Genomic DNA, 27,373 nt, shown 5'->3' on the forward strand with positions numbered 1-27,373 from the left:
CCAGTTTTGTGAGATCTCTTTTGTACCTCTTCAGTCAGCTGTGGAATCAACTCCCTTGAGTAATTTTGTGTTCTCTGAAAACTTTGCCTCTTCACTGTTGACCCCCTTTTCCAGATTATTTATGAAGATGTTGAACAGCACTAGCCTCGAGAACGATGACACTTGTTTGATGTCCTTCTCAATATGCTTTGACATGCTCAAAAAATTCCAGTAAATTGGTATGGGGTAGCTGTGTTGTCTTGATGCCAACAAATCGTGTTCATCTATGTATCTGATAAATCTGGTCTTTACTGTAGTTTCAGCCAGTTTGCCTGATAGTGAAGTTTTTAACATAAAAGTTTAAAAAAAAAAAAAAAAAAAAAAAAAGTTGGACAGTTAGGTATTGAAAATCTTAACGCCTAATTCAGTTCTGAAGACTGCACTAAAGTGCTGGCATTTGCCACAAGCTTTGAACCCCTTGAAAGGTACATCTAATAATCTATAAAGCCACTACCTACTGCCATTCTGGTGACAGGTAGTTTTGACAGGTAGCCTAACGTAGTGAATACAAGCAGAGAGAGGGTAGGTTTAGAAGATAGGATTCACAAAGAACAAGTTAAAAGTCACTTAGGAAAGTTAGATGTCAGCAAGTCACCAGGTCCTGATGAAATGCATCCCAGGATACTCAAGGAGCTGATAGAGGAGGTATCTGAGCCTTTAGCTATGATCTTTGAAAAATCATGGCAGACAGGGGAGATTCCAGAAGACTGGAAAAGGGCAAATATTGTGCCCATCTATAAAAAGGGGAATAAGAACAACCCAGGAAACTACAGACCGGTCAGTTTAACGTCTGTCCCAGGGAAGATAATGGAGCAGGTAATTAAGGAAATCCTATGCAAACACTTGGAAGGTAATAAAGTGATAGGGAATAGCCAGCATGGGTTTGTGAAGAACAAGTCATGCCAAACTAATCTGATAGCTTTCTTTGATAAGATAACGAGCCTTGTGGATAAGGGAGAAGCGGTGGATGTCATATACCTAGACTTTAGTAAGGCATTTGATACGGTCTCGCATGATATTCTTATTGATAAACTAGGCAAATATAACTTAGATAGGGCCACGATAAGGTGGGTGTATAATTGGCTGGATAACCGTAGTCAGAGAGTTGTTGTTAACGGTTCTAAATCCTGCTGGAAAGGGATAACAAGTGGAGTTCCTCAAGGGTCTGTTTTGGGACCCGTACTGTTCAATATCTTCATCAATGATGTAGATATTGGGATAGAGAGTACGCTTATTAAGTTTGCGGATGATACCAAACTGGGTGGGGTTGCGACTTCTTTGGAGGATAGGGGCATAATTCAAAATGACCTTAGCAAGTTAGAGAAATGGTCAGAGGTAAACAGGATGAGGTTTAATAAAGAGAAATGCAAAGTGCTCCACTTAGGAAGGAACAATCAGTTCCATACATACAAGATGGGAAGCGACTGTCTAGGAAGGAGCATGGCAGAAAGGGATCTAGGGGTCATAGTGGACCACAAGTTGAATATGAGTCAACAGTGTGATGCTGTTGCCAAAAAAGCAAATATGATTCTAGGTTGTATCAACAGGTGTGTTGTAAGCAAAACTCGTGAAGTCATTCTGCCGCTCTACTCTGCACTAGTTAGGCCTCAGCTGGAGTACTGTGTCCAGTTCTGGGCGCCACATTTCAAGAAAGATGTGGAGAAATTGGAAAGGGTACAGAGAAGAGCGACAAGAATGATTAAAGGTCTAGAGAACATGACCTATGAAGCCAGGCTTCATGAACTGGGCTTGTTTAGTTTGGAAAAAAGAAGATTAAGGGGGGACATGATAGCGGTTTTCAAATATCTAAAAGGGTGTCACAAGGAGGAAGGAGAAAATTTGTTCCTCTTGGTTTCTGAGGACAGGACAAGGAGTAATGGGCTTAAAGTGCAGCAAGGGAGGTTTAGATTGGACATTAGGAAAAAATTCCTAACTGTCAGGGTGGTCAAATATTGGAATAAATTGCCAAGGGAGGTGGTGGAATCTCCCTCTCTGGAGATATTTAAGAACAGGTTAGATAGACATCTGTCAGGGATGGTGTAGGTGGAGCTTGGTCCTGCCTTGAGGGCGGGGGGCTGGACTCGATGACCTCTTGAGGTCCCTTCCAGTCCTATTATTCTATGATTCTATGAATGATGGCATCTCTTAGGTTCCTGTGATTTAATCCTTTCCCTACACTGAAGTATACCGTGATTTTCAGCTACCTATTACCTAAAATCCATCTCTAGACCATGGTTAGGCAGGATAATAGCACTGAGGCTGGGAAAGAAGAGCAAGCCAGGAATTTCCATGGAAGTACAAAATGCACCATCTCTGGCTTATTGTTTGCTGTGTTTCAGTGCTCATATTCATGTGACTTTCTAATGGAAGCAACTTCTAGTGTAATTGTATCTCTGAAGCTAAGATTTCAGAGAGAATTCGCCTGCTTTTGGGCTAGAACTGTGGCCACAGTTCTTAAGATAGACATCTCTTAAGTGTGTGTGGGCATCTTGTTTTCAAGACTTTTAGCAGACAGCTCGGCCTTTCCGTCTCCTTGGAAAAAGCAAACCATTCCAAAATGGATTTTGGAAATGGTTTACAGGACTGAAGTTGAGGTGCCTGTTTTTGTATAACTCAGCACGTTTGGAACAAAGGCGCAAATTGCTGCTCGTGCATCGCCTGGGGTGTACGTAGCACATCCTGATTACACGCTGCAAATAGAAAATGCCTCTCTAAGGTGTCTTCTGATTTTAACCTAGTGTCACGTTGCAAGAGGCCATCTACACTATGGGCAACCACAGTGGCATAAGCATTTGAGTTGTGCCTCTGTAATATTGAAGCGTTAGATGCTTCCTGTGGTGACAGAAGGAGTTTTTCTGTCACGGTAAGTAATCCAACTCCCCAAGCAGTGGTAACTAGATCGATGGAAACATTCTTCCACCTACTTACCCATGTCTGCGCTGGAGACCGCACCACTCAGCATAGCTATGGCTCTCATGGGTGTGAGGTTTTTCACACCTCTGAGCAACATAGCTCTGTTCTAAATTTTACAAGTCGTCCCGGCCTGCGACTGCACAACATATTCAGACACTAATCAGAGTTAGTTCCAGGAAAGTTAACTTCCTTGTACACGTTAAAGTTCAGCAGCTGAAATGAGAACAAATTCCCAGGAAAACGTGTGCAGTGGACAAAAAGCTTGAGGCACTACAGTGGTGTTAAATTTTGTTTAGCTTTTTTCAGAAGCTGTTTTGTTTCTCAGTTTACTCTTCTGGCACTGTTCCAGTTGGCGAAGGATTGTGACTTTGCTGTGCCAGAAGCTATATTGACTGAAAATAGCCTGCTTTTCTGAGTGGAGTTATTGTCTCAAGAGGTTGTGTACTAAACAGAGTGGATTCCTTTTCCTTTTCTGGTCCCAGGAAAATAAATTACTGGCATCAAATTGCAGTTAGCACTCCATTTTGTGCTTTGTGTTTGTCCCTTTGTGGTGTTAAAACTCGTAGATTTAATTTAATTTCTTTTGCATCTGTTGATGGTCAGACTACAAAGTTCAGAAACAAAAATGATTAGAGGTATGGAATGGTTGCCATATTAGGAGAGATTAATAAGACTGAGACTTCACAGCTTGGAAAAGAGACAATTGAGGACTATGATAGAGGCCTTAAAATCATGACTGATGTGAAGAAAGTAAATACAGAAGAATTATTTAATCCATCCCATAACACAAGAACTAGGGGTCACCAGATGAAATTAATGGGCAGTGGATTTAAAACAAAAGGTAGTATTTCTTCACACAATGCACAGTCCACCCATGGAACTCCTTGCCAGAAGATGTTGCGAAGGCCGAGACTATAAGAGGGTTCAAAAAAGAGCTAGAATACTTCATGGAGGATAGAGCCATTAATGGTTGTTAGCCAGGATGGGCAGGGATGGTGTCCCTAGCCTTTGTTGGTCAGAAACTAGGAATGGGCGATAGGTGGGATCGCTTAACAATTCCCTGGTTCTGTTCGGTTTCCCTCTGGGGCACCTGGTTTTGGCCACTGTCCAAAGACCAGATACTGGGTTAGACGAACCTTTTCGTCTGATCTGGTTTGACCATTCTTGTGTAAGGAAAAATCACAAGAAATGTGTCCATAACTTGTAAATGCTCTTTGTAGCTAATATCTAGCGCATTCTTCTCTGACTCAATAGACTAGAAAGTTAATGAGTAATGCTGGAAAGAAAGCTTGTTCTTCTAAAGATAGGTTCACATGCTGTCTCAACTTGTTTGGAGTATGAATAGATGCTTGCCAGCTTGCTGGTTGACATTCATTTGGTCTATCATGGAGAAGTTAACAGTGGACATTTTGGTGCTGACGTGGTTTAAAAGTACTGGGGCAAGCTGAATTCTGCTTGAAACACTTCTGAAGTCTTGCCTCTGCTACAGACTACTGTAACTTAACTTGGTTTCTTAGTAGAAATAAAGATTCAAACTCCTCCATTTACATGACACGTGACCCCAGTTATTAGTATGAATTTTTCAAAGTCTGTTTGCTTTTCAGCTGATCTGAGAGGCTGTATCTTGATTGGTAGCAATTCCAATGTTTTATGCTACCTGGGAGCTCGGCGTCCCAGTTTTAAGTGCTAATCTGACAGTTCACATATTGGCTGCTAAAATCGTGTGGGAAAAGACTTTCAAAGCTGCTTAGTTGGTAGGATCAATGTATTTTCCCAAATGCTGTTCCTGAACTGGCAAGTGGAGAAAAAGAGCATCGTAGAGTGTTACCTCTGCATGCTTAAGATATGAAGGATGAAACCACTAGGCAAAACTAAAAATAGCACTTTTGCAGTTGAACATCAGCGGGAAAAATTGTTAAAGGCTAAAGGGCAGAAGGAGAAGCCAGGCCTCCAGGATTCTGTTCCCAGCTCTGTGCCTTACCATGGGTGACCTTCAGCAAGATACTTCTCCCTCTTTGCTTGTATCTTCAGCTATAAAATGGGTCTGATGTGGTAATCTGTGGGTATTGTGTGGCTTGATGCATACAGGCTTGTTAAAGAACCTTTAACATCTGGTGGAAGACATGGCAGGTGTTAGTGCCTTGCAGAAGGGAGTCATTTGGCACGCGTGGCAGTTTAGCCTGTCGTTGGTTGTCCATTCACCTTCTGCAAAAGTTTAAACCCCACCCCCAGCCCTAACCCTTCCCTCTACTATGTCTTCCTCCTCCGTCCACATAGCCTCATGTACTTGTCGCTTACTGCAGTTCTACTCCTCCCTGTTGCATCTTTACCAGGCTTACACATAATAGGGCTTGGTTTCCAGAGTGGCCAGAAAAGTTTGTCCTTTCTACCCTTTTTGTGTTCATCATTAAATCAGAAAGGAGGGAGTCCTTGATGCTGGAGACCTCAATTGCTATTTTTTGGTTTAAAGTGCCATAGGGATCACTAACATTTACCAGGCCCTCATCAGACCCAGCCAGAGAGGATCCTAATGTCTCATTCAAAAGATGACACAGCCAGCAATACTGAGCCCCTCTGTCATTTTAGGCATAGCCAAAGTCCCACACATCTGACTCAAAGGTATGATTGGTACCAGCTGAGCCATACTGGCCCCGACCTTGTTTGTTCAGCTACTGTGGGTGCTACCTCTCTTAACCAAGACTTCCTGGTCCAGCATGGACCATGGATGTTTCTGGACCACAGAGCCCAGGAACAGCGAAGTCTGGCAGCAGGGCAGGAGCACGGTAGTATGCATTGACGTGTGGGTGGATGGAAATGGGCGGTGGAGCCAGGAGCTCCAGCCTCGGGGGGGGGGGGGGGGGGGGGGGGGGGGGGGGGGGGGGAGAGTATGCAGCGGTGGCCAGGAGAGGAGGGGCCTTCCTTGGTCCAGCAAATCTCTTTGTTGTTGCTTTGATCTCCCCTCCACCCCCTTGGAGAGACTAGTTCTCTGCTGAAAAGCAGGCAGAAGTAGTGGGGAAATGGTCATCTATGCCAGAAAAAGCAGCGAAATAGGTTTGTTCCCTTCCCCGCTAGAAAGTGGCTATGTAACCGCTTATTCCTGTGTGTCAGGTGCTCTGTGACAGGCCAAGCTGCAATCCTTTCCACCTTTTGCCTTTCACCAGGCAAAGCTACCAATCGCCCTTTCAATGTCAAGTCTGAGCTTACAGTGAGTCTCTCTGAAATATTTCCACAGGTCGCCTAAACTGGTGGGCTAATGTTGATCCCAGCTGCCAAAGGCTACTTCCTTTGGCGACAACAGGTGATGGGAACTGCCTGCTTCATGCTGCCTCCCTGGGTAAGATCTCCAAACGATTCATGATAAAGCCACAGTTTTGTGACTGATCTTTCTTTGACACTTGATTATCAACGTATGCAGAGAAGTTTTTTAGGCACCACTTCCAACAGGCTCACTTGATCTCTTCCCTCCCTTAATAGGCTAGTGTGTTAAAGGGGGCTCGTCAGAGAGGGAGATGATCTGAGTACAGGAGATGAGGCCAGGAACTTGAATTTCAATCCTAGGTTTGTGGCTTTGGGTATGTGCCTTCTTTCTCTGCCTTCGTTTTCCATCTGCTTCGCAGGTGGGTGACACGGACTAAACTTTGAAAAGCTGGGTGTATAAGTGTGTGTGTTCTTGAAAGCCTGCACAGTCCAGAATAACCTAAAATGGGGCAGTGAATTCTGGTTTGAGCGGTCTGCCTTTTTCTGAAACAGCCTCTAGAATAGTTTTATTCTTTCCTGAAGTGTTATCTTGCCTCACCCAGGAAGATCTTGGCTTCTTTCATTCTTATTTTTAACCCTCCCCTCTCCCCCCCCTCTTTTTTTTTTGGTCAGAGGATTTGTATTAAGTATCAAGGTAGAAGTGGCGCTCTGATCTGGGGAAACATGGCTGATTCTATGAACTGGTGTTTCCATGCAAAACTGAATTAAGAAAAAAAATGGAGTAAAAAGTTCCTATAGTGCCAACACCCCTACTTGAGAAGGATTTTCTGTCTGGGGTTTTTTTTAAAGCAAAACATGTTGTGTTTCCCCACTTCGCCCTAGTTCCATTATTTTTAAAACCCCTCTCTTCCCCCTACCTACCCTTAAAGTCTCTATTGTTAGACATGGATTTCTGAAAGAAATATATGAAGGGTTAACATTTTCTGTCGCTATGAAAGTGGGTTTTTGGTAGGAAACATCCTTAGCATTGTTTAGAAAATAGTCATTTTATGTGAAAATAATGTAGCTTGAGGCTTAGCCAATCTTGCAAAAAAAAAATCAAGGTGTAAAATATTGAATTGCCTTTGTGGCTCTCAGAATAAGATTTTAGGGGTGGGTGGGTGGGTGTGTCTATCAGACAGACAGACGTGAACTGTGCTTTGCACCAAGATTTGCAAACACAAGCTGCTGAAGGCCTCTTTGGACTGTATTAATCGCTGTGAATTCCAGAACTCCCTGAGAATCGAGGCTATCTGCCTAGGGCCAAATTAGCTGCACTTGAATTGCAGTAGACAGCTTTTGAAATGGTGGTTGTTAAGATTGGAACAAGCTATATAAAAATAATGGAGAGCATAGATAAAGGCCTATTGAACAGCAAAAGTCTAGCATCCAAAGGCACTGGTTGCAGTAACTTTAGTGCTGGGCAGTTGTCTAAACAGGGCCCTCTTACACTTTAGGGTAGTTGATCCTCTGACTTTTATTCATTTTATTCAGAGAAAGGGGTAGTTTAGTTGTATAGAGCAGGGTTGGGGGCCAGATGCAGCCCCCCAGCTTGTCTGGATCCAGCTCCTGAGGCTTAGGGCTAGCCCCCCTCTTCCCACCAGGACTGGAGAGCTTGCACCTACTGAGAGACTGGAGTGCACAAAATCTACGAGCTTGGGCCCCACTAGGCTCTAGTGTGCGAAGGGAATGTGGGGAATGGTCAGGGGCCTTGTCAATGATGGTTGTGTGGTGGGGGGGGGTTGGTTTCTTACTTGTGTGCAGCCCCCCAGCCCCAGAAAGGTTCCCCACCCCTGGTATAGGGACTTAGTCTGGGCCTTTGCAGGTTCAGGTTCAATTCCTGCTCTGACCAAGACTTCCTGTGTGACCGTAGATAGGTCATATGGGCTCTTGGTGCCTCAATTCACCATTTACCAGATGAGACTAATAGCAAGCGTGCTGTGAGGATGAATGCATTAGAGATGGCCAGGTGCTCAGATTCTACCATGAGCAGGGTGGGAGAAACACCTAAGAGAGATTCTCAAACTTCATTGCATTGCAACACCCTTGTGACAACAAAAATTACTCTATGACCCCAAGAGGAGGAAGTGAAGCCTGATACCGCCAGAGCCCCACCACTCCAGGCAGGGGGCCTCTAATCGGAGCCCAACTGAGGTTCTGCTGTAGTCCCCTAGTTCACAGGGTTGTGCAGAGGCTGGAGAAAGGCCGGCTGCTGTTAATACTTTTCTTTTCTCTCCCTCCTCTCCCCCTTCTCCCCCATGTAGGTATGTGGGGCTTCCACGATAGAGATCTCATGCTTCGCAAATCGCTGTATACCTTAATGGATAAAGGTGTGGAAAGGGAAGCTCTTAAGCGACGGTGGCGATGGCAGCAAACTCAGCAGAACAAAGAGGTAGGAGAAGGAATTAAGGCTGAGTTCTTAGTTATGGCTCAAGGAGGCGTGTCCAGGCACAATTTTAAGTTGTTCGGGTAAAAACTTGTTTTAAAAAATAATGTGCATTTTGGGCAAATCTGTAATGTCCCGTGAGAAGGGACGTACCTATCCATTGTACCGTATTTTCCGGCGTATAGGGCGACTGGGCGTATAAGATGACCCCCTATCTTTTTAATTAAAAGATAGGGTTTCATCTTATACCCCAGCGCCCTTCCGCCTCCTTTGCTCCCGGTGTCCCTGGTCTGCTGGAGATGGTCCCCAGCAGACCAGAGGCACCGGGAGCAAAGCCGCCAGGAGCGCCTGGGCTCCCCCCCGCCGGAGCCCCTCCGCGGCTTTGGGGGGAAGCCGGCGGCTGGGCATCCCAGGCGCGCATAGGCTCCCCCCCCCCCCCCCCCCCCGCCGGAGCCCCTCCGCGGCTTTGAAAGCCTCGGGGGAAGCCGGCGGGGGGGCATCCCAGGCGCGCATGGGCTGCCCGCCCGCCGGAGCCCCTCCGCGGCTTTGAAAGCCTCGGGGGAAGCTGGCGGCTGGGCATCCCAGGCGCGCATGGGCTGCCCGCCCGCCGGAGCCCCTCCGCGGCTTTGAAAGCCTCGGGGGAAGCCGGCGGGGGGGCATCCCAGGCGCGCATGGGCTGCCCCCCCTCCGGAGCCCCGTGGAGGGGCTCCGGAGGGGGGGCAGCCCATGCGCGCCTGGGATGCCCCCCCGCCGGCTTCCCCCGAGGCTTTCACAGCCGCGGAGGGGCTCCGGCGGGCGGGCAGCCCATGCGCGCCTGGGATGCCCCCCCGCCGGCTTCCCCCGAGGCTTTCAAAGCCGCGGAGGGGCTCCGGCGGCGGGGCATCCGGCGTACAAGACGACCCCCGATTTTTGGGGGATGTTTTTTAACTTCAGAGGTCGTCTTGTACGCCGGAATATACGGTAAGTGCAATTCTGAAACTTTGAAAAGAAACTCTTCATGTGGTAACTTATAGCTGTGTTAGCCAGTATTGGTGCACTTGGTTATCCCTGATTAGTTAGGTTCCCACGTGAGAACCCGTGCAACTGGGACAATACAGTGTGACGGAACGCTCATACTTTCTCGTATTGTTACATTAGGATTTGCTGCAGCCATTCCTATTGCGCCTACACTTGTTGGTAGTCACAGAGCATGATCCTAAATAGTTTTCAGCAAAAAGAAATGCATCATACTCTATGTAGGCTTCTCTTGTGATAAGATCAGACAGACACTTCTCAGTCTGAGCGCTGTGTGGACTTCACCACCAAAAAAGGTAATTCAGACACTCACCACATTAAAAGACCATGACAGTAGTGATACTAGCCCAAGGAAACAAGGGATGCGTGTTTGTAAAGGTGGAACGTTATCAGATGTCAGTAGTTAAATAGAATCCCATTCTAAAGAACAGTTTTCCCTAGAGCTGTTTTTTAAAGATAAGTAATATATAGGCTTTAAAGTGTGAGAGATTAATCCTATAGAGAGTGAGCCGAATATGTCAAAACCAAATATTTTAAAAATGAAATGGACTTTTCTTCGTTAATGTTCAAAGCATGTGTTTCAGCAACTCATCCGTCCGTGGCCTCGGAGTGCTGTCTCCAGCTGTAGGCTGCCAATAAAGCACAGTTATCTCTTCTGCAGTAATGGCTGTTAGTGTTATGAAAGACAGGCTTGTGCTAGTCGCTTTGTGTGGAAGATCTGATTGTTCACTTGGTGACTGACTCTGACATTCCAGAGTTCAGGTGATACTGTCATCCGTTCTTAAGCCCAAACCAAATCCGGGACGCCTTGTATTCAACAAGTACAAACACTCACTGAGTGGAGTGACTTGATTTCAGTGGAAGTGGAGCGTCCGGTTTGAAATACTAAAGGTGCAGTTGAACTGTTGACTTGTAAGTCAGGGTTTGGACTGGAAAAGGTTAGTGGTATTGTTGCTTGTTCACCACAAACTGCAGAGCCGCACAACATAATCCTCTTCTCTTTATGTACTTTGATCAGCTACGGAACATTTAACAACGTTGACAATTAAATTTTCATCTTTCTACTTCTGGGTTGACCCTTTGGTTACTTGGTTACTTTTGGCTCACGTTTTGAACCTTTTCACAAGACTAGTGATTTAATTTTCAAAATTGAAGCTTAGATTTTTGGAACATAAGATAGCAGAGAGGCTAGGCCATGCTGCTATGCAGCGCCCCCTCACATACACACCTACCCACTCCATTCCAGTCCTGGTGAATTAGATTTCTGAGCCTGGTTTAGTAAGTTTGGTATAACATCTCGTGTGGTCTAACTTAAAATCAGGCTGACTTTTTTTTTTAATTGTTTGTTTGCGATATGGCTTCTGGTATTTTTTTTACCTTTTATTGTTGGTATTTGTGAGCATGTTGGTCATTGACATAGCAACATACCAGCTTCAGCCAAGAGAGCCGATTGAAGATTCCTTATTCCCAAAATATAACTGTACTGAATTGTATATAATCCTGAAAGCCACCGCGAATGAAAATGTAGCGTAGATGGCACCTGTGTAGGGCCATTCTCCAATAATCTTCTTTGATTGTCAGCTCTTCATGGCAAGGGTTGTGCTGTAGTATGTGGTGTCTTGCAGTGCTCAACCCAGCAGGTACCAGTCTCTTTTGGATGATGCCTGGATATTGCTGGAAAATAGCTATTTCAGAATCCTGCAGCACATCATGAGACCAATCTGTGACCATAGCTGAAATGAATCAACAAAAGCATTGAAGTAGTGGGAGCAGGCTAGAATGAAAGTGGGACTGAATGTAAACTCCTTTTGTTTGTAACATCTGAAAATCTGACCCATTGGTGTGCTTAAAAAGCAGTCCTTGTGTGACCTTTCTGGACAGTCTGCGGTTGTGTTTCTTCTTTAGGGGGGTAGGGAATCAATTGCGTACTAAAGCAAAACCTGCAGGTCTGCTAATCCAGTTATAATTTCCTGCTACCCTTCTCTCCTCAATAGGTTATGTGATCCTTAATTCTAAGAATGTGATGCCTTTAGTATAATATTGAGATTTGTTATATTCCAGTTCTCTAGCTTTAAATGTTTAAATGGTTTCTATTTCCTTTAGCATGGAACATAGATTCTGGATCTAACTCGATTATCTGTTCTAGTTACTTGCTGTGCTTCCAGATCAGGTCATTATAGACTCTTTTGCATTAAATATATTTGCAAAATTCTGTAGAGAAGTGGATGCTGGGGCCAATTAAAGCAGCTTGCTTGAGCGAATTGCTGAAGCCTTATTCTGTCTGGGGCTTTTTGTTTTTGTTTAGTCTGGCCTTGTTTACACAGAAGAGGAGTGGCAAAAGGAGTGGAACGAACTAATCAAACTTGCATCCAGTGAGCCGCGTATGCATTATGGTACAAATGGAGGCAGCTGTGGAGGGTAAGTGGACAACAACTGTACAAAGATGGTAGATGCCACTGGGTTTTGGCAGCCCAGCTGAATAATTCCAGTCTCCCCCCCCCCCCCCCCTTTTTCTGCCCTCCAAGATGTTCTGGGTTCAAAACCAAAATAATCTAGTAGTCTCATTGCAAGACCCACTGGTGCATGACTTACAGTAATTACTTGTGAGGAGCTGAGGACCACGATCAGATGCTGCTTCAGGTGCATTCCAACTTAAAGGATGAACTGCTAGGGCAAGAGATCATCTTTTTATGGTGTTAAGTACAGGGCCGAGCACAATGGTCCATGATGGAGAGCTTTTTCACTGCTGCTAGCAGTACCTCTCTGGGCACTCTGGTCCTAGCCAGTACTTTGTCTCACTAAAATTTACTCACAAATAAACTAGATAAGGGCTCATTGGTACAAACGTTAAGTTTGCAGTAAGCTGGAGTGTGAATTTACAGTGCACATCAGCAGGTTTTGCCGACAGCCTGTGGCAACCTAGTGCAGGGTAGAGTCACACCCAAAATTGCTGTTAACTAATTGTTTATGTAGGTGAGCCCTAAATCTTATTTCTCCTCTTCGTGAGGGGGCTCAGATTCATTAGTTGATGCCTTCTAACGTTTGTACAATTCTCATGTATTGTCTTGCCTCTCAGCCAGATGGCAAAGACGAAAGTAAAAATAGCCACACACCAAGTTAACAATGAAGACGAAAGAAATTTAATCTTCTGTGTATTTGTGTTCCTAAGGATTAATGTCTCTGCAAAAGCTACCATGAAATCCTTGTTATGCACTGATGTTCATGCACACTTTCTCTTCTCAGTACACACAGAGCATTGGACAACATTTAAGGAAGCGTGTCTCTGGTTTAGAGGGATCTTGTTGGCTCACAGCTCCTCCTGTCTATCTAACCTTCTCCCAGCTTTCTTCTGCATATGGGGCTTTAGAATGAGCATTGTAGCACCATAAGTGTTGATGCTCGACGTGGCAATAGAATTAATCAGCATGACAGCCATCTAATTTGGTACCGCAACTGGTTTAGGGATAGGCTGTCTGCTTTCTTTTCCCATCTGAATAATAGGGAAATCAGCCATCTTTGAGAGTCGTTAAGGTGAAAGACATCTTAGAGGTGCCAAGTCTTAATGTTATTGAAGATGAGTCGTTGTCACGCAGTTTGTTTTGGAATCCATCTTGGCCCAAAGATCAAATAGATTTGATCTCTACTTGCCTCCCTCTCTAATCTGATATTAATAGGAGCTATGTGGATGCTTTATATACAGTTTGTTCAGAGTCTGTTTTTAAAGCAAGTGATTAAAGGTGCAAGAGGTAAAGGGCTGTTCACATTTCTCTCTCATTTCCAAAGTGTTGACAGCTCGGAAGAGCCAGTGTACGAGAGCCTGGAGGAGTTCCATGTCTTTGTTCTTGCCCATGTGTTGAAGAGGCCTGTTGTGGTAGTGGCAGATACGATGCTGCGAGATTCTGGTGGGGAAGGTAAGTCCTACAGACCTGTTAGTCCTCTTTTCTCTGCAGCCTAGCTGCTTTTTCTTTCTTTTCTTTTTTTTTTTAATTAAGCTGTATATGTTGCACTTTAGTGGAATACTTCCTTCTCCCTTTACTCAGTTTCACATGGGCTCTTTGTTCCTTGAAATTTGACAAGGAGAAAGATGCATTATGATTGCTGTGGATTATGGAGAGTTGCCACAGAACTTCCATCGGAACCGAACTGGTTCACTAAGGCATACAGCCAAACACTTTATAATATGAGGTCTCAAAGGCTTTGAGATGGCATGCACTTGTTTTTTTCCAAATTCTTTGCCACCTTGTACTCATGGGCAGAAGGGAAATTCCGCTCCCTGTGAACATAATTTTCCACCAGCAGATCTTTCATTTCCTGTCAGAAAAGATGAATCAATTACCCACCTCATGTATGTAAGTTTTGGGTGTTAGATTAAATTTAATACCACAACTTTGCACCTCCGGTTGTTTTTATTCTTTCTAGACAGTCATTGTCTGATTCTTCTCCCCAGTAAAATAATTTAGACAGATCAAATGTGAAGGTGAAATTTGAAGTGAAACAAGTTGGCTCAGAAGTTTCAATATATGTGGTTCTTTATAACCTATTCTGAAAAATAACACCTTGTACCTTCTTTTCAGCATTTGCTCCTATACCGTTTGGAGGTATTTATCTGCCCCTGGAAGTTCCTGCCAACAAATGTCATCGCTCTCCTTTGGTATTGGCATATGATCAAGCCCATTTTTCTGCACTAGTATCCATGGAGCAGAAGGAACCTACAAAAGATCAAGGTACCTTATAGGGCTTCTGATTTTGGGATTTTACCACTTAAGGCCCCCGATACAAAAGTATTTTTAAACTTCCAGTAGACACAAGAAAAACACTAGAAATGGTTACTTGTGGCGAAGGTTGGTCTACATGGAACAGTAATGCAGATTTTAGGGAGAGTTAATTTCTAAAGAACACTGAAGTATTGATTCTTGTCCATGTAGGTCCTGCTGGGGCACCTTAAAAGTTCACTAGTACATTTTTCATGGGGAACTGTTTGTACAGAGCCCTGGGGGAAAAAAACTAATTTTTAAACATTGATATAGAATTAAAAAATGTCTACTGCACCTTCCCCCCCCCCTAATTAAATGAATAAATATTTATAGAACAAAGCCAGTAACTAAGTCATGAGCAGTGTAAGGCTGCATTGTGGCCAGTCTGAGAGACACTGCAGGTCCCAGACATTGGGCATGTTTTGGCCTTACACAAGTCACCATCTAAATTGACCCAGTCCTCGGTAGGGTGAATGAAAGCTGAGCTAGAGAGGCTGAGGCTACGTCTACACTTCAGGCTTCTTGCGCAAGAGTGCATCCACACTGCAAAAGCACGTTGGAAAAGTGATGTGCTTCTGCACAAGAGAGCGTCCACACTGCCCAGGCACACTTTCGCAAGAAAGCTCTCATTGCCGTTAACAGAAAGGCCATCAGAGCACCCGTGCTTCTTTCGATAGGCTGTTTTTGCACAAAAAATCCATTTCCCATCCCCACATGCCATTTTGGCGCAAGAGCGCTTGCACAAAAAGGCTTATTCCTCGAAGAAAGAAGAATATCTATACCGCAAAAACCCCTCTCTTCTTCTAATTTACTGTAAACTTACTTGCACAAAAACACGCTTGCAGTGTGGACACTCAGTTTTTGCGCAAAAACCCTGCAGTCTAGACATAGCCTGGATCACTGGCCACTAAAGGACTATCGGGTTTGGACACTGGAAGGCTTGGCTGATATGAAGGGCACTTAACTTGCCTGTGCTATCCCTACTGTGCAGATAAACGTTTGACTTCAGCCTCCAGAGCTGTTCACCCACACTTGCTTTGTTTTCCAAAGACACTGCAGAAATAGGAAGCTGTGATTTGGCATATCTGTTCTGCATGTTGTTGCCCCAGCCTCTGTCTCTTCAGGCCCTCAACGAGCTGCATTGTACCCCTTTCCATTTCAGCTGTGATCCCTCTGACCGACTCGGAACACAAACTGCTGCCTGTGCACTTCGCTGTGGATCCTGGGAAAGAATGGGAATGGGGCAAAGATGACAGTGACAATGTCAAGCTAGCGAGGTGAGTTCTCAGCTGGAAATCAAACTGCCTGAGTGCAGCTGCCCTGCTACTTAGGCCTAGTCTATGCTACAACCCCCTGCCTCTGTGAATAGTGCAGCTGAAGTTGATACGCTTATGGCAATGTCTTCCAAGTGGTTAGGTCCACAAGTGTGGCTCTCCAGTCGACTCCAGGTACTCGTCTTGTCCTGGCAGACGAGTCGATGAGGGGAGCACTCGAAGATTGGTTTATTGAGTTTACACAGACATGATCAATTGATCACCGGTGGATCAATTGCTGCCATTGTCTAGTGTAAATAAGCCCTCAGTATCCCCAACTATTAACTAAAACTGTTAATGTCTATCACTCTGTTTCAAACTTATGCATAGTGTATGAAAATCATCAACAGACATAGCAGCCCTTCCTTACCACTGTTCCTTTTTTCAAATGTTAGCAGTTATTGTGAGGCAGAAGTATTTAAGGTAGTGCAGGTTTATGTAGGTGTTCTAGAATAAGTAACTTATAGCAATAGTAACTGAGGTTATAGCTCTGAGCTGGTAGAAAATTTTCTAGCAATGTATTTTCAATGGCAAATTGCTTTTTGACAATATAGAGATGTTTTGTGGAAAGTGGCTTTCGATTGAAAATAATTTTTATGGAGGTAAATGCTTATTTCCCAGCCAACTGAATTTAGATTTTTTTTTTCCTGTGGTACCCACTTCAGGAATAAGTGCACATGTACAAATGACTGGCCTTTTAACATGAATGCAAAATTAATCCTGTGTGCCAAACGAATACAGAAAAATGTGTTTTGAATTTGGCCATCTCTCACATGTGGTAATCTACTGTATATTTGAGAGTGTTTGTGCATCTGTCTGTCTATCCTGTCTCTGTCTGTCTGTGAATATATATGCTCAAAAACTCAACAGTAAGAGCTAGGTCCACCAAATTTGATATACAGCTTCTTCTTGTCATAACTTAAAGCAAGGTCAGGGTTGGGTTGTGCCAGAGCAATGGGATGTGCCTGGAATAGGATTGTTTCACATCAAATGGAAAGGGAGGAGTGCGATACAAGGGACAGTAATACCACAGAATGACCACAGGGAGGCAGCAATGCCCCAGCTTCCCACCCCAGCCCCAGGGAGAAGCTGTGGATGAGGCATGCAGCCCGGCCTAAAACGGCCCCTGCTGAACCCCTTGCCCAGACTTACACCCCCTACTCCCTGCCCCTAAAGCTCCCTTCTCCCCCTCCCCCACTCCCCCGGCAACACCCAGATTCGTACAGGAACATTGCTGGCTGTTCCCCTTTTGTCAGGGAGTGAGGGGATAGTGCACAGTTTGCCACATTAGGAATGTAGGTGAGTAGTCGACTAACCAATAAACCTGAGCTTATCGTTTAGTCAGTCGACTACTTGCATTATCAGAGGCAGCAAGGAGGGGGGAGGAAGAGGAAGAACTGGTGATGGGGGGGCAGCCAGCTTAAAAGTTGGTTTGGCTTGGGGGGGCCCCCCCAACACCGTCTCTGAGGTGCTGCCTGCCCCCAGCGTAGCCGGGAGGAGCAGGCAGGGGAGGTTGCCATGAAGCAGCCTCTGCCCATGGCCAGGGCTTGCTGCGGGGCAGAGGTGCTCCACATCCCACGGAGCAGTCCCTGTCCACAGCAGCTGGGGCTGGCCACGAACAGAACCTGCTCCAGCAACAGCCTCTGTTTGCAGGGGTCTCCAGCTCTCTGCTGCGGCTCTGCAGTTTAAATGTGGTAGGAGCCGGGCTGCCTGCCCGCCTGGCTCTTACTATATTTAAACTGCAGAGCGCAGCAGCGGTAGCTCTGAGTGCTTCCTCCCTTATCGACTACACGGTTAGCTAATTACTCGCTTCCTAACGTCCCTATGCTGCATTCCTCTCTCTGGCTGGGGAGCACAGGGGCAGGCAGGCTGTGCTCTTTGCTCTTGCTCCCTGATAGGGACAGGAAGGGGAAGAGCAAGCAGCCCAGCTGTGAGTCTGGGGGAATCTTTGGCCCTCCCTGCACCGCCCCACACACCCAGCCCCCTCGCCAGAGCTCCTCCTCACCCTCTCCCCCCAACCCTGATACCTGCACGCCTCCCCCTCACTTCCTGCCCTGAGCCCATCCTTAAGGACCCGAGCAAGGCCAGGTAAATGTGCAAGATTTAGATCCTTACAAAATGATTCTTGGTATCAGAAACTCATTGAGAACCTTAGAAGCTCACAGAAAACTTTCTACAGTTCAAGCTTGTGTCTGTTCTCTCACCGGGTTAAACAAGCCCTGTTGTATTCAGTTCTAGAGCTTCAAATTGATTTATTATTCAAGGCCCCTCTCCTGGACAGCATTTAACTAACTGTTTGCTCTTCGAGTCCCCTTAGGAATGGTCAAGTGCCTTCGCTTTTATAGCCTCGTAAACTTCAGCCAGTTAAGATAGAGCTGTCCTGAATAATTGAAGACATGATGTGCTTGTTCTTCAACTTTGCATATGTATGCCTGCTGTAACCTAATCCCTGCTTCCTCAGGAGTTCTTAGGTGATTTGTTAATTTCATAGGAATTTATCCCTCCCTATGGCAAAGAACAACACCACTCCCCTTTCTCTGTAGGCAGGAACAGAGACATGATACGTCTGTATGCCATTATGGTTGAGTTAGAATTCTGGACGGCTTTCAAATTTATCTTGCGTTGCTCCTACCTCTTAAAGGGATACCAACAAGATACACGCACTTGCTGCGTAATAGTTTCTAACAGCTTCATTTTTTTTTTTTTCAGCTTTGGCTAACTGAGATCACTATGGCCAATAGTAAACTATTATCAATCACAGAAAGAATATGTACAATTTGTTTGCTTCATGTTATGCAAAGTCAGAAAATACATTTATCTGTGGAAATAATTTGTATCTTTAAAGAGATGAGAAAGTTGCTGCCTTATTTCGTTGATTAAAACTAAAGCTTTTAGCATGTGGTCAGTTTTTCTGTCTTGTTCTCATATACAGTACTAGTTCTGTCCAAGTTTTCAGCTCTGCAGAAGAATCTTAATTTAGAAAGTTCAGTAAAATAACTTTTACAAATGTAGGGTGAACAGAAGTGTTTTTCAGAAATTCCTTTTATACAAATGCAGAATGTAGACTTAATTTAAGCTATTTGTCCTGTTTACTTTTTAAATAAATGCTGTTCATGTAAGGAGGAAATTCATATAAAAAAGTACAGGTATCACTCCAAAATACTTTTTGATACAATAATTACATGATAGAAATTAGCAAGTGTGTTTTAATAGAAGAAAAAGGCAATTAAAGTGTAATTAAATCACCATACATAAAGTGGAAACACCATCACTAAAATGATACTGGATTGTTACTTTGTTTCATGACTTTTTTTTATATATATATATATATAGTGTGACGCTGTCGTTGGAAGCAAAACTACATTTGCTGCACAGTTACATGAATGTTAAGTGGATCACCTTGCCCTGTGAAATGCAGGTAAAGAAACAGGAAATACTTTATTTCTTTGAATGCATTCATGCTTTCTTCCCACAGAGGACTAGACAGGGGATGGACTTTGGCTTTCATTCATGCACATTTCTTTAACCTGCCCTTAAAAGGGATGAATGATGTTATTTTGGTCAGAAAGACGAGAGAAATGCCATATAGACACTTTGAGAGATTCTGTGCACACTTTTTTTAATAAGTTACATGAAAAGTTTAAAGTTGAAAATACACAAAGCCACTAATTCAACCAACTGCAGTGCACCGCCTGTATGGTCTGTTCACTACTGGATTGGGACACTTGCTATACAGCCACCAGAAAGCGAATAAAGATATTGAGGTGAACAAGCTAAACTTCGGGGCTTTAAACCTGAAAGGGTCATGTGTAGCGTTCTGAATACTCCAGTGTGCTCCAGAATATCCCTAAGATGTCCTATTGCCAAGTCATGGCAGCTGCATTAACAGTGTAAACATGGCTTAGATTCTGCCAGGTTTGCAGACTTTTATTTTTTTTTAAAAAAAGGAAATTGTCAGATTGGTAATTCAGGATCTGGAATGATTCCCCCAAATTCTGCGTCAACTGTTAAATTTCAGTTCGGATCTTTTCCAAGATCAAGATGCTGCTCATTTGTGGTCTATATGGAAAAAGCTCAGATGACTACATTGAAAAAGTAACAGTTATTCTTCTGTTCCCCTGCCTCTCCACCCTTCCCCCTCCCCCTCCCCATTAGATTGTCCACAATAGTTGTAAACCTATATCCTAGCTAAATTTTCGCCTGCCCGGAAGGGTCCCAGGTCATTACAAGTAAATGACATGAATGAACTATGGGTGTATAGTGACCCCTAGTGAAATGGGCCACAGCTCCAAGCTTGAGTGGTATCTGCCGTTTTATTGTGCTGCTGTCTTGATTTGGGTTTACTATTTATGGGATCTCAGCATCCAAACGGCCGCTCTTGTCCCATACGAACCCACTGTAAGGAGCCATCCTGCTGTACTCCAAGGCTCTTTCTTTGGGTGGGTAGCATGCGTCTTGCATTTGTCCTCTGTGCTCATTTGTACAAGCCTATGAGGGCTGCAAGAGTGGCCGTTTCCAGAACACGTCCAAAATAGCATCTGTAGTTGGCCCGAAGGGGATAGGTCAGCCCAGTAGAGCATGCGGACGTCTCTAGTTAAGGGCCTGCTTTCCTCCATTAAAATCGTACCCTAAACTGATGCATCTGCAGAACCTAAAGTAGAAATGTAATTTTTGGCATGTGTTTTAACTGGATAGGACAGGGATGGGCAATAATTTTTGGTGGGGGCCACTCCAAGGTTTTGGAAAGTGGTCAAGGGCCACACTTCTCTGTGGAGGAGTGTGGGGTCTAGGTTGGAGGTTTGGTGAAGAAGGGCGCAGGGGATAAGGGACTGGGGTGCAGGAGACGGTGTTTGGGTGGAGGAGGGGGTTGACCCCGAGTTGGGATTGGGGTATAGAGTCAGGGAGGGAGTGTGGGTGCAGAAGAGGGTTCTAGCTTGGGGGAGAGGGGTGTAGGAGGGGATACAGGGTCTGGGAGGGAGTTGTCACCTGGAGCAGGGGGTGCAGAGGGTTTGGATGGTGATCTGGGGGAGGGAGTTGGGGTGTGGGCGGGTTTGGGGGGCCAGAGGCAGGCGCTGGCTGGGAGGCGCTTGCCTAAGTTTCCTGGCCAGGAGGCTGCCTGCTGCAGCCCCAGCCGCTTTGAAAATACAGGCTGCTCCCTCCGCTCTGGGTGGGGGGAGAAGCTTGCGCTGCCCCCAGTGTCAGCTCTGATTGGCTGGTTGTTTCCAGCCATTAGGAGCTGAGTAATTGTCTGAGGTCAGTTCTTATTGACCATTGTTTCTGGCCAATAGGATTGGGCTGGGGGCGGGGAGCTCTCTCACCGCCTCCCCCTCCCTGCAGAGCAGAGAGCTGCTGGGACGGTTTTAAACCGCGACAGTGGCGTGTGCCTGAGGGCCCCAGCAGGATGGTCTGTGGGCCGGATCCGGTGGCTTGGTGGGCTGGATCCGGCCCCTAGGCCGTATTTTGCTCAGCCCTGGGATAGGAGCATGCTGTTGGGTAGGCCGTGACATACATACAGCCTTGTGCACCAACACGTTCCTGTTGTGGAGTAGCTTGTCTGTGCCTTTTTGGAGAGCCAGCACTAGTGTCAGCAAGGTGCCCTTGTGCATGTTTAGCCCTTTCTACTAGGTACCTGCCTGTGGCATCCACTCCCAAATTTGGCCTGTAGACTGTAAATGCTCAGCTTGCTTTTTCTCTAAAGGTTGCTTGCTTTCTCCGTAGGCCCCTCTCGCCCAGCCAGAATCCCCGACTGCTTCTGCCGGCGACGATGCCCGTTCAGCTGCGGAGTCCGGGGAGTCGGACAAGGAATCTGTCTGCAGTAGCTCCACAAGCAACGGCGGCAGTAAGAGCAGTAAGGAGAAGGAGAAACCCAAGCGAGAGCGGGAGAAGGACAAAGACAAGGAGAAAGAGAAGAAACGGGCAGACTCAGTGGCTAATAAGCTGGGCAGCTTTGGGAAGACTTTGGGAAGTAAGCTAAAAAAGAACATGGGAGGCCTGATGCACAGTAAAACTGCCAAAGGCGGCGTGAACAACGGGCAGGGGGAAACCTTGGAGAAGAAGAAGAAAGGCTCCCTGAAGTCGAGGAAAGGCAGCAAAGAGGAAACTTCCCAAGGGGATTTGTCGGCCTCTACTGAGAGAACCTGCCCCAACCAAGCGACCGTGGAGAAGCAGCCAGATGGCTACAAATACAGCAACGACGTCAAGCTTAGCCTGAGCATCCTGCGGGCCGCCATGCAGGGCGAGCGGAAGTTTATCTTCGCTGGCCACCTCAAGACCAGCAACCGGCACCAGTACCAGGAAGAGATGATCCAGAGGTACCTGTCGGACGCCGAGGAGCGCTTCTTGGCCGAGCAGAAGCAAAAGGAGGCGGAGAAGAAAGCCCTGGGGAACGGCGGAGCCGCCAAGAAGCTGGAGCCGGAGGCTAATCTTCACAAAGGCGAGGAGGGGCTCCTGCACCCGTCCTACCCCCAGTTGCCTCCGATGTACGGCGTCCAGAGCCCGGAGGTTGCCATGGGTGCAAAAATGACTGCTTTCCCTTCCAGCTACTCAGGAGTCTTCACCATTCCCCGGCCTGCTGTGGCCAACAGTGTAGAAGGCGGCCATCCCCCCAGCTATCAAGATACCAGGAGACAGCTAGCAGGGGGCCCCTGCAGCAGCCTTCCTCCCTATGCTACCTTACCTAGACATTGCACTCAGGGGCGGCCTCATCCATACCAAACCAGCCCTTCCCACCTGGGGAGGCTCTCCCCCACAGAAATGGATGTCCCCCCCCACTACCCCGTGGAGTGCGATGGTCCTACCTGCGTGTCCCCTCACAGCAACGGCTACAGGGAATCCCCGGAGCAGGACAGCTTGCAGAAGGCAGCAAACGGGGACAAAAGCAAAAGCCGGATACTTTATAACGTTCCTCAGACCAAATGCAAGCAGCCGAACTGCAGTTTTTACGGGCACCCGGAAACCGGGAATTTCTGCTCCTGCTGTTACAAAGAGGAACTGAAACGCAAAGAAAGGGAACGAGAAGCACTAATACACAGGTTCTGAAGAGTCTGGCTAGCGCTGACATTGGGACCCATGGAGGATGGGGGAATGCAATAATTTTTTTCCATGTTCCTCTCTCCCTCTTCAAAGGAGAGTAGGGCTGGGGTGGCCAATGTGATTCCACTACAGTGTTGTAGTGGGGATCCATTGACAAGGAGGGAAAACCCAAACCTTTCCTTCCAGGAGACTCTGAAAGGGAGGGGAATGCTATCAAACCGGTTTCTTCTGGCAAGGGGTGACTAAGGTTAGCAAGCCACTGGAGGAGGCATGCTTAGGTCAGAGCACAGGAAGTGAGACACCAGGTTCTTAAAATGATCCAATCAACAAGACCAAAGCGTTGTCAAGGCACATGGAGAAGACTGTGACTGGGTCCTTTCCGTTGGATTCCAACTTAAACTAATTTAAAAGAGCTTTTCCGAGGAGCTAGCAAAGCAGCCCAGCAATTTTAGTTTAAAGATCATGAACCTTTTTAATAAGAGATTTTAATGTTGTTTTTATTCCTTGCTGGTACTGAAAAGATTTCAAGTTGGCCATAGAGTATTTCAGGGGCATGGCTCGGAGGGAGGGGCCGCACCTCAAGACCTATCTCCTTCCTAGTTTTTCTGAGCGTGCCTCTTAGCAGCAGGTTCAGGACTCTACCGTTGCGATGGGCTCAGCTCTATTTTTTAAATTTTATTTTTTAACTTTTTGTGGGGGTGGGAGGGCGGCAGGACAGATTATTGGCATTTTTCTTACAGAAGTACTGTGCAAACCCATTCTGCTCCCGATACAGTCAAACCTCCTTAGTAAGAATCCGTGGGACAGTGAAGTCCGTGTCTCCACCCAGCAATAACCATCGGTGTGGGGAAGTTGGAAATAGAAAGGACGTATCAAGCACCCTGCGGCACTGGAAGCTAAATCCATACCAGTTTGCTGCTAGTTTAACTCTCTCTCTCTCTCTCTCGCTCTCACTTGATTTTTCTACTTGAGCAAGTTACTTCCATACTACCTCTGTTCTGCTGAATAGCATTAATTTGGCTCTGTTTTGTTGAGCCGTAGCTGATCTTTGAACGATAGGTAATATTAAAGATATTTTTGATAAAAGAACTGTAAGTAAAATAGAGCTATTATGTAATTTTCCACACACTTTTATTATATGGTTCCCAACTTTCCCTCGCCTGGCCCCCGGTGTGGACTGGCCCTTTAGTCCACATGTTACTTTGCAGGGGAGCATAACTTGAGCACTGTGTTTGCACAGACGTTTGTAACTGTCGAGCCCAAACTGGAATTGTCTTCATTCCAGGCTCGCACAGAGCAGGGTCGAAGATTTGAAAGAAAATTCAAAACTTCCCAACGTTCCCTCTTTGGTTTAAGAAGGCGTAACTATGCAATTACTTTCCATTTTAAGTCTGCCCATTGTCCTTAACTTGTGGGAGGGAGGGAGAGCGCAGCAAAGAAGGTGATAATACACTGCAAAATGAACTTGGAGCCTTATTCTCCTATGCACACAGACTTTGTCTAGACCCACAAGTTGCACCAGTTGAATGTGTATTTTAAGAACCGATACCTTGTCTATAGGGAAAAGTTCAATCAGTTTCACTAAGGGGTGCTTTTAAAATGGATGGACTCTCTTCCAATTAGGAAGCAGCTTCAGCTAAACCAAAAGAAGCTGCTCTTAAACCAAAATAAATGTCCACACAGGCGTTCGCACTGGTGTCACTCAACTGGTTTGTTAAAGCAGGGTAACATTCTTGCGTAGATAAGGCTTTCTCTGAACTTCTTTCTAAAGACTCCGGACCTGAGTGTCCACTCTCCCACCGGCTTGACTCAATTGATTTTTAAATCACACCCTCGATGAAACAGGTGCAGCTTTGTGGGTAAACCATCGGAAACCCCTGTATGCACCTGTGCCCATGTAAAGGACTCTAAAGGTAGGGCAGCTGTAATTGACAGAGACCACTTTACACTTGCATGGTGCTATGGCCAAGCCACAGGGTAACAGGTTAATGCCCCAGGTGTTTAGATTGTTCCATTCTCATCCTGATCCCAGGCTGCCTCTTCCTCTCCCAGGCATGGAAACAGCAGCTCCACGCTTGCATTGTGTTTTTACTATCCTTGGCTACAGCTGACCACAGTGGGAGGTGAGGGCTCTTAGACCCTGATCCTGTAAAATGCTTTCCTCAGAAAAACCTGGGTGGAAGGGGGGGGGGAGGAATGCTGGTAAAACATCAGCCTTCCTTCCGTCTTCCTTCCTTGCCTAAAAGGGGATTTTCTCCCACTCTGGGCTGATTCCAGTATGCCATCACCATTGTGCTGCCCCGACCCACCTGATAAAGAAAGATCGAGGTAAACCAGCAGCATGCTGTAGGGGGGCAATGGGAGCAGATTTTTTTCCCCCTAAAAGTGCCTGGTGGTTTTGGTGCACCCTGCCAAGACCTCATTTTTGGAAGCACTTTCTCAGAATCGGGCCCCTCTAAGGTCTCTTAAGTTGGTCTTAGGGACCCTAAAATCGTTAGCTGCTTCAGAAATTCTTAGCGCTACCGAATGAATTGAAATGAATCCTCCCGTTTTAGGGTAGCTGACACCCACACACTACTGCTAATTTAAAAATAACTGACTGGCTCGGAAGATGCGAGCAACAAACACTGAATCCGTTCTCTTGTCTAAACGAAATTCATTTGAAGTCCCTCGAGCAGTTGCCATGAAGATTGTCACTGCTCTTATTTTATTCTTTTTAAAACCGCTTAGCCGGGTGCTTTAATCCTCCAGTTGCAGCACGCACTGACAGTGTATTCTTATTAATGAAGTTTGACTGTATTGTCATCCCTCTGACGACTGTTTTGAACCCAGCTTGCTGTACTGTGGTGTGAATGTAAACCTGTACATAGTTGGTAGGAGTCTGAAAGAGTGAACGAGAAACAGTCAGACTCTCATATGCCAGGATCCGATTGCTCGGTAGTTTAGCAGACACGGCAGAAGTTTAACAGGTGAAGGGCAAGTTGCCTCAAACATTTGTTTTCTCATGTAACCCAGCTCTGCAATTTTTGCACAAGAATAACTCCCCTGAATGACCCCGGGAGCTGAGACTGTAGGGACAGGGCTCTGACCATAGGCTGCTGCTGTGTCGTCTGTTATTAGACAGAGGTTTCTGTGGACTCTTACCTTTGCGGTCAGTTTCTGGCATTTGCTTGTCTGCCGTTTTTTTTATTGCAGTTTAGGGATAGTTCATAGCTTTTTTAATCAAAGAAAAAAATTGAACTTAAAGCAAAGTTAAGTTTCCAATAAAAAAAATTTGAAGAGTATTTTTTCTATAAACTACAGAGTTTCAACTATTACCCTAAGTATAACTGATTCCAAAGCTTTCCCGCCTTAATTATGTCATAATGAATTGACTAATGGGTATCTATTGAATTTCTTTGGAGCTGCTAGGATTCTTTCAGGTCATTTTTTGTTTCTTTATAGTGCAAGTATTTTTTTAAAAGGGATGAAATAGAAATTTTATATTTATTGAAAGACAGTATTAACTATTGGCTTTCCTTTGCATAGACCTAACGAATCGATTTTCCCCTTCCTGTGGTGGGGCCGAATATTTTGCGGTACTTTATTTTTTTAAGGGGGATGGGAGCAGGTAGGGAGGGCAGCAGGAAGAAAGAGCAGCAGTGTGGACTCCAAAGCACCTTCATTTTTAAATGAGCATCAAACACTCCGTTCTTCTGAGGATCAAACGAGTGGAGAGGAAGACTTTCCCGTGTCTGTCAGCCCAGCAGAATTCCCGTGGATATTAATGGGGGCGATGCGCACACACACTAGAAGCAGAACAGACCTCTGAAGGTTTGATAAGAGATGGGGGGAGTGGGAGGATACAATTTGATTTGGTCTTAAAATGCATGCACTTAGTGGTGCAATTGGAAGAAACTCTGCTTGCTGTTGGGACGTGAATATTCCTGTGCAGCCTCTAATTCTGCACTGTCCTGACTCTTGAGACGCACTAGAGACTTTTTAATAGGTTAAAATGTGTAATGAACTACTAAAGAGCATTTTAACTATCCCACACCCTCGTTTTACACTCAGGCTCTCTTGTAGGGAAAGCACCGTAGGAGACGTCATTATAGCATCTCACCTACTAGACCTCAGTTCTACAAGCCCTGCTTCCTCATTTGATTTTAAAGAGCAACTTTTGGAGCCACGGATATAATTAGTAGGCCTGAAGAATCTCCATAGGAAGGTTTAGCACACAGCCTCTTTTTGCTAGTCATAAGAGAAGTGACCTGAATTAATTCTTCAATTGCTTATTGACAAAAAAAAACTTTTTTTATTTAAAAATATTGGGTTGGCAACTTTTTACTCTAGTTTAAATGCACTGCTGTAATGAACACTAGATGGCGCTTTGTAATCAGTCTTAATACACAGTATCCTTTCATTTATGCTACCATAGATTTCACTGACCAATAAAAAGAAAAGTTCAACTAATAACTGCCGAGAGGCAGCTGTGGCTGTTTTGTCTGCTTCCTTCTTGGATTGCCAAAGCCGTCTGCAGGAGAGGGAGGGGGGCTTGTTTATTTGTATTTCAGGAGGGCCCTAGTTGTGCTTGGCACTCCACAAACAACACCAACAAAAAGTCCTGACCCAAAGAGCTGGGAAGAGCGGTCTGCTTTTTGCATAAGAACATAAGGGAGGCCGTGGTCCATTTAGCTCACTCTAAT

At 45.5% G+C, this 27,373-nt stretch overlaps 1 protein-coding gene across 3 annotated transcripts in view; it reads left to right on the forward strand.

Annotated features, from left to right (window-relative positions):
• The window catches only part of OTUD7B (OTU deubiquitinase 7B), an 86,442-nt gene extending 59,299 nt beyond the window's left edge, over nucleotides 1-27,143 (forward strand). For 2 of the 3 annotated variants that reach the window (XM_075908067.2, XM_075908066.2), the window contains 8 exons: nucleotides 6,185-6,286; nucleotides 8,454-8,581; nucleotides 11,895-12,007; nucleotides 13,373-13,500; nucleotides 14,164-14,313; nucleotides 15,506-15,620; nucleotides 18,990-19,074; nucleotides 21,375-27,143. In XM_075908067.2, coding sequence (XP_075764182.1) covers nucleotides 6,185-6,286; nucleotides 8,454-8,581; nucleotides 11,895-12,007; nucleotides 13,373-13,500; nucleotides 14,164-14,313; nucleotides 15,506-15,620; nucleotides 18,990-19,074; nucleotides 21,375-22,694 — 2,141 coding nt within the window. In that variant the 3' untranslated portion in view covers nucleotides 22,695-27,143. The remainder of the gene's footprint in view (nucleotides 1-6,184; nucleotides 6,287-8,453; nucleotides 8,582-11,894; nucleotides 12,008-13,372; nucleotides 13,501-14,163; nucleotides 14,314-15,505; nucleotides 15,621-18,989; nucleotides 19,075-21,374) is intronic. The other variant, XM_075908068.2, reaches the window with a different exon arrangement.
• The last annotated feature ends 230 nt before the right edge of the window (nucleotides 27,144-27,373 follow it).

The sequence above is a fragment of the Pelodiscus sinensis genome, chromosome 22, assembly GCF_052426305.1.
Source record: "Pelodiscus sinensis isolate ZL-2025 chromosome 22, ASM5242630v1, whole genome shotgun sequence".
Taxonomy (NCBI): Eukaryota; Metazoa; Chordata; order Testudines; family Trionychidae; genus Pelodiscus; species Pelodiscus sinensis.